This window comes from Ascaphus truei, chromosome 3, assembly GCF_040206685.1.
Source record: "Ascaphus truei isolate aAscTru1 chromosome 3, aAscTru1.hap1, whole genome shotgun sequence".
Taxonomy (NCBI): domain Eukaryota; kingdom Metazoa; phylum Chordata; class Amphibia; order Anura; family Ascaphidae; genus Ascaphus; species Ascaphus truei.
Window position 1 is genome coordinate 284012265 of NC_134485.1, and position 10420 is coordinate 284022684.

Here is a 10420-nt window from a genome sequence, read left to right on the forward strand (position 1 = left end):
TATGGGTCTAATAAATGCTGAAAATACTTTTTTTGTCTTTTTTTTATAAATCTAATATGATCATTTTCCAAAATGCAGCATGGTTTGCTATTACATTTTCAGGCCGCATGGAAAGTTAGTTTTAAAGTATTGGGGTTCTTTTGTGGATGATAGCTGGTATATATATATTAGGGGCTCGTCTAATGTTAGACATTGAGACTTGATATTTTCGAGCTCAAAAGAAAAGTTTTGATCCCAACGTAAGACTAATAATCCGTTATTTGGATTTCTAAGACATGAAAAGCCATGTTTATATCTATCATTTTACTTCCTTTAATTATGATCCAGTTGCTACATATGCTTTCGTTGTTTGTAGGATTGTAAATGCGTTCACTTTATTTTTGTCTTGTTACTCTCCATGCAAATAATGTTTCGGTTCTGTTATGGATGTGTTGCACCTATCAATAATACCTATTTCTTTTCCTTAATGAAAGCAATTTGGGGAAATTGAAGATTGTCGAATAGATGACTCCTCTCTCCATGCAGTAATTACATTCAAAACAAGAGCAGAAGCAGAGGCTGTAAGTTTTTAACCCATCGCATTCTCTTTAAAATGTCTGATTAGCTGCCAGTTAGATTTAGTAGTAAGCGATTATACAATGAATCCCCAACATGTTTGAGCATTACCTGTTTGGCCTGCATCATTAAAGCATGGGAAAGTGAAGTACCGGTATGTGTGCATGTGTATAACACAGTATAGTTTGCGATACGTTGGGAAACCAACATACCAGCAATTTATCCATGAATGACGTTGCTGGTCTCGGGATAATCCATTATGGCAGATTAAGGTGGGGCAACATTTGCTCATCCTCGGGTCAGTTTACCTGGTATTTTCACAGAATATATCCAGAAATTATTTTCTTTTACAAAAGGTTATTGACATTCAGGAAGTATGTGCATTACTTATCCTCTTTTAATAAAGCTGCAAATAACGTATATTTCAGTTTCATTAAAAGATCCCTAGTGATCAAATCGTGATAAATCTCAATTCGGTTTGGATTTTCATGTTTCATTTCTGTATAGTTGAACAAATAGTTGTAGATTCTGTATAGTGCAGATTATTGACAATGGAACGAAAAACTAAGGCTTTTTAAAATCTTCCTATAAATGTGATTTATTAAAAACTAAAGTAACGTGTGTGTGTGTGTGTGTGTGTGTGTGTGTGTGTGTGTGTGTGTGTGTATTCAGTCACAGTTGTATTAAACTTCCCACCGATAACGGCATCTTCCTAAAACCGTTGCCCTTGGTTAGGGAGCTTTAACCCACTTTATGTACTATACATTGCTGTGCATAGTGAGGCTGTCCCTTCTGATAAGTCTAACGATAGGTGTTTGTGTGGCCTAAAAATTAGCTACAGAAGAAGAAATGTCCTTGCTTTATTTAGTAAATGGTTGCAGCTCTGGTAGCTTTCATCATACAGCCTTTTGTTAGCTTTATAGAGCATGTTCTCATTAGCATGAAAGGAAGCAGCAGACTAAGCTGTAAAACATTCGTTATTTAAAGCCGTTTTTTTTTTTAAGATTAAAAATTTGTTTCTGAACGGAAATGTCACATATAAATACTTATAAAAATGTGACTTGTGTGACATTATGACGAAACCACGGATACAAGTCTCATGAGCTGCATGGTAATAAGCATAGAATCCTTTAAATTTATCATAAATTTATATGTACAGATTTAAAATTTATACCTGGGGACTTCAGTATCACACAATTCATGTTCAGATGTCATTGAACATGTAATTGTTTCTACATTTCACATTATGCTGTACTTTAAGATTGTACTATAAATCTTCTGTGACTGTGCTGGTTATTTCGGTATGTTGCTAACACTGATTTATGCTAGTTCGTGTTACTTTAATTTGAGCATACAATTTCCAAAGCAGCCACTTTATGCAGCTGGCACTAAGGAGGTATAGAATATCCCAATATTAGATTCACCCCCCGCCCCCCCTTCTCTCGCTCACTGCCCCCACCCCCAATTTCAATTACTAGTGCTTTTTTGTTTCTTCCCCAAAGGTTATTGGTCATTCCTACTATAGGTTATGATGGTTTCTTTTGTGCTTCTCTTTACACAACAAGATGACATGAAAAGCAAATTCTTAACTTCCGAGATATAGATTTGGCTAATGGATAATACCAGTTTTGATCAGCCAGGGACCTTTGTCAGAGTAGCTGTATATAGAATAGTATAGTATAGTTAAGAGTAGAAGTATAATTTATCTCAAGTTATTTGTGGTTTCTTTTTTCATGGTGGTCCTCAAGTAAATTGTGTGTGTGCGTGTGTGTGTGTCCTGTTTATATGAATGCATATAATTTGAGTACTTTTTTTTTTTTTTTTTTTGCAGTTCAGCTTTTCCTCTCCACTTGTAAATCTAGAAATGATGGACAATAAAGAACAAATTTATTTTGAGTTTTATGTTTCTAAATTCAAATGTTTTTTTTTTTTTTTTTTTTTTCCATCCATTAGGCTGCAATTCACGGAGCACGTTTCAATGGGCAAGACCTAAAACTAGCTTGGAATAAACCAGTACCAAATATATCCAGTACAGATGCAGATGTTGAACAAGAAGAGGAGGAAGTGAGTTTTCTTGCACCCTCTTTTAGGGATTTTTTTTTTTTTTTAACATGAACCTCGTGCAAAAATGAATGCAAAACACATGCACACCTAATCACAAAGGAAAAGAAAACCTGTGTATATTAAGTCACTGATGTGCTAGATTTGATAGTTCTCTCAGAATAGCATATGCTTACACATTGAAGGACTAAATATTGGGTGCCTGTGTAAGTAGAGAGGAGGTATGTATGTATGGCCAGACATATCACAAGAAGAAATGATAATCATTGGACAATGATGGTACTCAACTGGATTCCAAGAGCACACACACACACACACACACACACACACTGCAGGTTTCATAGGAATAAAATATGTCTGTCTTACCCAAACCTGAGATTCAGGCAACGAGCGAGGCAGCTGCCTCATTCTTTGCCTGGATTTCGGCGTTTGGGTAAGGTGTATGTATATGTGCTAAAAAGAACACTCAATAAGTAATCGTCACAATCTGGTTGTGAAGTGTCCATTCCATCTGGTGCTTAATGCTGCTTTAATGCAATGGTCCTTCCTCCATTTCTTCACAAATAATTTCCTAGAATATGGGCGTAAAAAGAAGCCTCTGGTGCAGAACACTTTTAATATTATAAATGAAAAAAAATAACATACTCTCAGAAATACACTCAAACGTTAAACACCATGTAGTCTCTTTTGACCGCTCCATTCAATGCGGGATACCCCTCCAATGGCTGGTCTGCACCACCCTCTGCGCTTTGATGCCGGCGTCTCCGAACCAAGGTTTTAAAATTTTTAATAGTAATAGGGGGCTGCACCATAGCGGCAAGTGTTTTTTTTTTTGTTTTTTTTCCCCCCATGTTCTAGGAAAGATGTACGCACGGTATGTATGTAGTTTGAGTGGCCAGAAAAAAAACCTGTAAGGCCAGAAGTGCCTTGTGCCTTGCATTGTGCCATGTCAGTCTTGTGAAATCCTAATTTCAGATTCTCTTTCAGTTTCCGGAAGAATCCATAGTTGATGACGCCTTGCTTCAGGATGACGATGAAGAGGAAGAAGATAATGAGTCACGTTCTTGGAGAAGATGATTCATCTTGGCGGGTCACGGAGCGGCAAATGCCGGAAATATATTCCAGAGAAGCATTAGGCTCACCTAATGCACTTTTTCATCAAATCTACTTATGCATTTTTGTGAAGAAAAATGTGATGGACTGTGGTCTGATCTGAAGAGAGACTTGAAAGCCTTCTGTTTCTGTCACATTTCAGTAAATGATTGCACAATGCATCATACTAGACACATATGCAATGGTTTTTTTACGCACACTTTTGCTGGGTGTTAATTCTTTGGTTTCTTTGTAGTGTTAAGGAACTTGTCAAATTCAGGTTAAATTTGTGTTCCTGATAACAGAATGAAAGTTTGCTTTTAAATCTATGAATGTTTTCAGACATTAATAGATGATTACTAAGCTGAAGTCTCAAATATTATGTATACATAGTACATAGTGTTATGCGTAGGCTTTACTATGTAGTAGCCTTTCTGTTCGATTCCTTTTGTGTACGTATTTTACGTATCGGTTTTAATAACATTGTACGACTGCTTTGCATACAAGTCCTTGTGACTTTAAGTTGTAAGAAAAAAAAAATAAAGAAATGGAATGGTCTTAAAGTAAAAAAAAAAAAAGAAAAGAAAAAAAAAGATAAGAAAGCAATAATGAAAATTACAACTTGATTGGTAAAGTACAAAATGGGGTTACAAAAAAAATGTAAAAAAAATTTGGATGAAACCATTCCAGTGGATACCCCTCACCCCACACGCATTCACAGAGAGAGCTATTTCACTCCGTCATTGTAAAATGAAACCTGTATTTAAGGAACAACTTAAAATCAATGTTTTAATCCTATTTGGAAAGTGCATTACCTTTTGTGTGGTGATTACTAACGGCTCTAAAAAGGCATCTCAATATATACTGTGTGTATGCTAAACTCCGAGTTGGAAGAAAACAAATTGCCGTTTGGGTAATGTGGATCGGAAGTGGTGGAGGAATAGGAGAATAAAGCTTTGGTAAGTACTTGAATTTTTTCTGTTTTTGCTTTAGTGTATTCTCAAATTATTAAGCATTTCATGTCAAATGTATTTCTTTCAAAGGTCTATAGATTGTAATACATTATACATTCAAAAATCACTGCACAGGTTGTATATATAAAACTGTATTCAAAAACCGAGACTTACAACTTATTTAGTTACACAATTCAGGCCCTTTAACCACTGATGAAATTGTACTCTGATAATAGTGGTGGGTTACGTGCTTAATAAAAGTTTTATTATTTGGTAGGTTTTGAATGGTTAATGTCAATCATAACCTCATACTTATACAGGAAGGTGTTACACGCGTTTGTGCCTAAACTACTTTTTTTTGTTTTGTTTTTTAGTTTTTTTTTTTTTTTGGCAGTTGTACCTAAGGAATGTTACAGTAGTAATCGAGATACTTCAAGATAACCGTTTTATGTGAAAAAAGGTAACCTGTCTGTCAGCAAACATACATTTATACTCTGTAATGGTACATTGTATATTGAGTAGCTTAGCTTCCCTGTACAGATTTTAACATATCTGTTAAACCAGTAATTCTAATATAGTCCTCTCTTCACTTGACCCCTTCAGTGCCAGAGGGTCCTGCTACTTCTGTGGCCTTAACCTGTGGCACTGATTGAGCATGTGACCAGTCTTCAGAGTGATCAAATTATCCCTTCTGGGTTCCAGTCACGAGACCGGAAGTGAAGGGGAGGGTCCGTCCTTTCAATGTAGGTCACAATCATCGCGGATAGCCACTAGAAAACTAGCAAATGGCCATGTACAGTGTATGTCATAAGGACACTGAAGGGGTAAATACAAACAAGCTCAACCTAGTCCATTAATTGATGTAATAGTTGCACTTAACATTTTGACTTAAAATAGCTTTGCAGACCGTTTTGGAATCACCCTGATGCGTCTGTAAACTTCAAACATCAGTCTGCTGGTCGGCATTTTTTTTTTTTTAATTTTGCTTTTAGAGATCTATCCTTGCCCTTTACAAAGCGTTTTTATTTTTTAAATCTGATTCAAGATATATAATCGTTTGAAGTCTTTAAATGTTCTGAGAGGCACGTTTGTCTGGGGCAAACGTAATATTATGTTTGCCCCAGAGCCCATTGCAGTCTAAATGTTTCTATTTTAATCTCTGAGGCAAGAGATAAAATCATGGTTTTTTTAACACTGTAAAAAAATATATATAATGTTTTTTCTAAAGAGGGAGCAGGACATGCTCAGAGTAAAATATTAACATATGAGTTAGGCATAAGCTTCTGAGGGGGTTGCTGCTTTAATAGAATGCAGGCTGCATTTTGTTTTTAATTTAACCATTGTATTCTTGAGTAACTTTATAAGATATGTATGTTTCTTTTACAGGTAACTCAACCTGCTTCTCAACTATTTCCATGTCTCGTGAAATAACGCAATTGGGTATAAACAGAGATTTGCTTTTTGCTTCATAAAGGAAACGCCTTAAATGTTTCTCATATAATTGAATATAAATATTTCACCATACTTAAGAAATCCTGGTACATCACAAACCGTGCAGCATCAGTATATCTTAAATGTATGTATCTAATACAGGTTTAGTTAGTTTACTTTGTAGGTGAAACTTGTAATACATTTATGAGCAGCACATTTACTAGCACCTCAGGCATAGACCATTGCTGAAATGTATTCTTTTAAGGCAGTGCCTTAACGCAATGCTTGCATATGTCCTAAATTGGAGCGATATTACTAGCTAACTTGATCCCCTTTAGTGGTGAATGGATCTGAAGAAATATGCATTACTCTGTGCATCAGTACACTAGGGAATAATTAAGGGGCAGAGTTAAGGTTCTTCCCTTGAACAATAAAACAAGTGATGTTTAGTATACTTTGTCGTTATCCTATTCTGGTTTCCCTGTTGACCTTAGTGGAAGGAAAAGTCTATTTACAAGTAAACAGTCATGGAAAAACTAGCATTTACACTAATTACGTGCTATGATTTACTTTAATAACTATTAAAACTCCCAATTAAATATTTTCATCACTAGACGTGTGTCTAATGTTTTGTTAAACATTCAGAATCTAGACAAATGAAGTGATGTAGAATAAGTCAACTTGTAATTATAAATGTTGATTTGAATTATGTGCCCCTTCTAACTTCAAATACAGTTTCAGAATTCTGCAAGTCAATAGGGTTACCAGAAATGACTTTTTATGCAATAATAGGCAGTCTCTCACGCATGGTGTTCCTGGAAATAAGGCAGCATGTTGTAGGTTCCAATATGCCTGTTAACTTTTTCTGAATAGGGATTTATTGGAAGCAACAAATGATGGTTATAGTAGGTAAACACCCATTACTACACAGAACATTGACTAAAAACCCACTCAGTTGAACACATATATCTACAGTACATTTCCCGTGCACGTTCAAAGTGCAAATGCCCTGGAATGCAAGCAAAGAATGGAGTTTCACATGTACATGTAATATTTTACTTTACTGATCTATTAATAATATGGGTACACCTTATAATTGGGTGCATTTCAAATACTTTCCAAATTGGAGTTTATTATGTGTTCTAGGATAACACTCTTGCTCAAATACTACTGGCCTTCTAAACAAAACTTTCAGGTTTTAGAGAAATGGCTTTTAAAGTTTGTAATGGGACCAATGTGTGTTTTAAAATTATGGATTCATATGGGTACATATAGTATATAGTGGTATTTCATGTTTCCACACCTACAACATGTAGTTAAATGAACATGTTTTCTACTCGGAGGATATACTTATAATATAGGTATCAGTGTATATTTTTTTTAAAATATTTTGTACATTTTCAACTTTCAATGCGGATATATGGATCCGTGAAAATTAGTTATCCCACAAGAGTATTTTTGTGCATCTTCCATATCTTCCATATCATCCATGGAAACAATATAACAGCATAACCAGATGCGCATTATCTGTATGAATTCGTTATGCACCACCAGCATTTAAGATTACATTTTGCTGTCCAAACCAATGTAGCATACTGCAATTGGTCATCTGTTATGTACAAACATCATTTTTGTTTGTTGCTCTTGATATTTTTTTCCAACCAAAGAAAATAAAATAACTTTTTTTCATTAAGTGTACGCTTTCTTTCTTTTATCGAATGTGAAATATTTGTTGATATATTCTGCATACTTGATACCCAGATTACAATAACGTTTGTCAATATCTGCAGTTCTAATAAATTAGCAAGTTAGAACTGCAATGAAGTAAAATCACATATATGCAACACTGACAGTTTTCTTTCTTTTGTGTGTGTGTAATAATTTAAAACAAAAGCTTGCCTTTATTACGGAAGGAACACATTAAAGAACGAATGCTGCTGTAATGCCACTTTTGCAGTGTTCTTGGTTGAAACAGCCATGTACTCCAATTGAAAAGCTGCTGTAAATTCAGATCAAAAGGTATTTTGTGAGTGGGGAAAAGGAATACATGCCCATGTGCATTCCCATCTTAAAGTGCCCTTCAGTACAATTTATAAGACTACGGGTTGAAATAGGATTGGTGTATCTAATGTTATGTAATGTTACCTGATATGACCCCCTGTCCCAGAAGCATTCAAGGAGACTGGCTAGAGTATTGTGGGCTCTAGAAGGATGAAGGTGCAACCCACAATCTAAGCCACTGTACAGTCCATGGCCCGATACGAAGCATCTGATTCAAATGAAGATGGTGCAGGAGTTGCATGTGATAATAGAAGCCCCACTGGAGTAATGAAGCAACTCCTTTTAGGGTACAGGCATACCCCGGTTTAAGGACACTCACTTTAAGTACACTCGCGAATAAGGACATATCGCCCAATAGGCAAATGGCAGCTCACGCATGCGCCTGTCAGCATGTCTTGAACAGCAACACTGGCTCCCTACCTGTACCAAAGCTGTGCGTAAGCGGGGAGACTATAGAGCATATTAAAAATGCATTATTTACATCAGTTATGCACGTATATGATGATTGCAGTACAGTACATGCATCGATAAGTGGAAAAAAGGTAGTGCTTCACTTTAAGTACATTTTCGCTTTACATACATGCTCCGGTCCCATTGCGTACGTTAATGCGGGGGGTATGCCTGTATTCCTTTGTACGAGGTATGGATTTCTGCAATGGAAGTAATGGAGATTAGGTGCCCATCTGATGCTACAGCTATAAGGGATAGGTGAATTCTGCAGATGTTTAGTGGGGACCAATAGGGAGCGAGTCGGATATCATTGTGCACCTGGGACAATTTACCTGTCTAGAGAATAAGTTGAAGTAGTGCATGGGAAATGTAGGGAGTTGGAAAGAGCTTTTAGGAAGGTAGCAACCTTGGTGGCTTTTCAGGGGCATTGCTAGTCTTTAGATCAGGTGCAAACTTTGAACTTCACACCACCCAACAGTTTCCGGTGCCAAGAGAAAGGATTTGGTTTCTTTGGATAGAGTTAGACCTGCATGGGTATAAACCTCATATAATGGTTGTCAATCCATCTTGGAACAGAACCAAGGCCCTTAGTCAATTTAGATGCTTCGTCAGTAGATAATTAAAGTAACTGGTGGGGCAATAGAAACCGACACAAGAAACCCAATTTGGTCTCACTGGGAAATGGAGTGCAGGGGGACGACCTCACAGTAGAAAACATTAGCAGGTTATCCAGGCATGTTAAGTTAGTAGTACATGCAGCAGGAGAAAAGGGACCCAAAAGATAATGGCAACAAAATCTTGAAGGCTATGCAGAAATGCATGGATTTTGAGGGGGACAAATCCTAGAATGAATTGTAAAAACAAGGAATCACCTGATTATTATTGTAGCTATTATGGTATAATAAAAATCGAAACTGACATAATTGGGTTACGCTCAGTTTTAAAGGGCAGATGAGATTTTCCCTTTTTATATGAAGACTGGCAAAAAAAGACCCATGCTCTGGTCACATTACTAAATGTAGAGAAAATGGTATTGTACTGATTTAGAAACCTTTAGTACATTGGTAGGGATTCATTTTTAATGGAGGCCTTCATTGAAACAATGATTAAACGGGTAATACATGAATATGCTAGATGTGAACTGGAATGCCCCTGTTGGTTTTAGCTAGAAGAGTCCTTGCGGGCTTCTCTCAAGCAATTGAGTGCCCACAGATGGCAACCCTACCATGGCACAGGGTATCGCACTTCCAGAGATTCCCGATCTATGCCCAGATAGGGCACTCACTATCTGCTGCCATCATTATACATGATAATATAAAGGAGCAAATACAAACAGATCTGGAAGCCACAACCTCCATATTAATGACCAATTGGTTAACTGAGGAAGAAGTTCATAAGCGACTTGAAAAAATTAAAGTAAATAAGGCACCTGGCCCCGATGGCATACATCCAAGAGTTCTCAAGGAGTTAAGATCAGTAATAGCAAAACCATTATATTTAATATTCAAGGACTCCATTTCCACAGGCTCAGTACCACAAGATTGGCGTAAAGCAGATGTGGTGCCTATATTTAAAAAGGGAGCTAGATCACACCCAGGGAATTACAGACCTGTAAGCCTGACTTCAATAGTAGGGAAACTACTTGAAGGTTTAATACGGGATAATATTCAGGAATACCTAATGGAAAACAAAATTATTAGTAATAGTCAGCATGGATTTATGAAGGATAGATCTTGCCAAACTAACCTTATTTGTTTCTTTGAGGAGGTAAGTAGGAATTTAGACCAGGGTAATGCAGTTGATGTGGTCTACTTAGA

General features: G+C 36.5%; 1 protein-coding gene across 11 annotated transcripts in view; it reads left to right on the forward strand.

Moving 5' to 3' along the window:
* RBM26 (RNA binding motif protein 26) overlaps positions 1-7781 on the forward strand; it is a 54520-nt gene extending 46739 nt beyond the window's left edge. For 2 of the 11 annotated variants that reach the window (XM_075590879.1, XM_075590880.1), the window contains 3 exons: positions 474-560; positions 2509-2619; positions 3604-7781. In XM_075590879.1, the coding sequence (XP_075446994.1) occupies positions 474-560; positions 2509-2619; positions 3604-3693 (288 nt within the window). In that variant the 3' untranslated portion in view covers positions 3694-7781. The remainder of the gene's footprint in view (positions 1-473; positions 561-2508; positions 2620-3603) is intronic. The other 9 variants (XR_012799919.1, XR_012799922.1, XR_012799920.1 and 6 more) reach the window with 9 other exon arrangements.
* The last annotated feature ends 2639 nt before the right edge of the window (positions 7782-10420 follow it).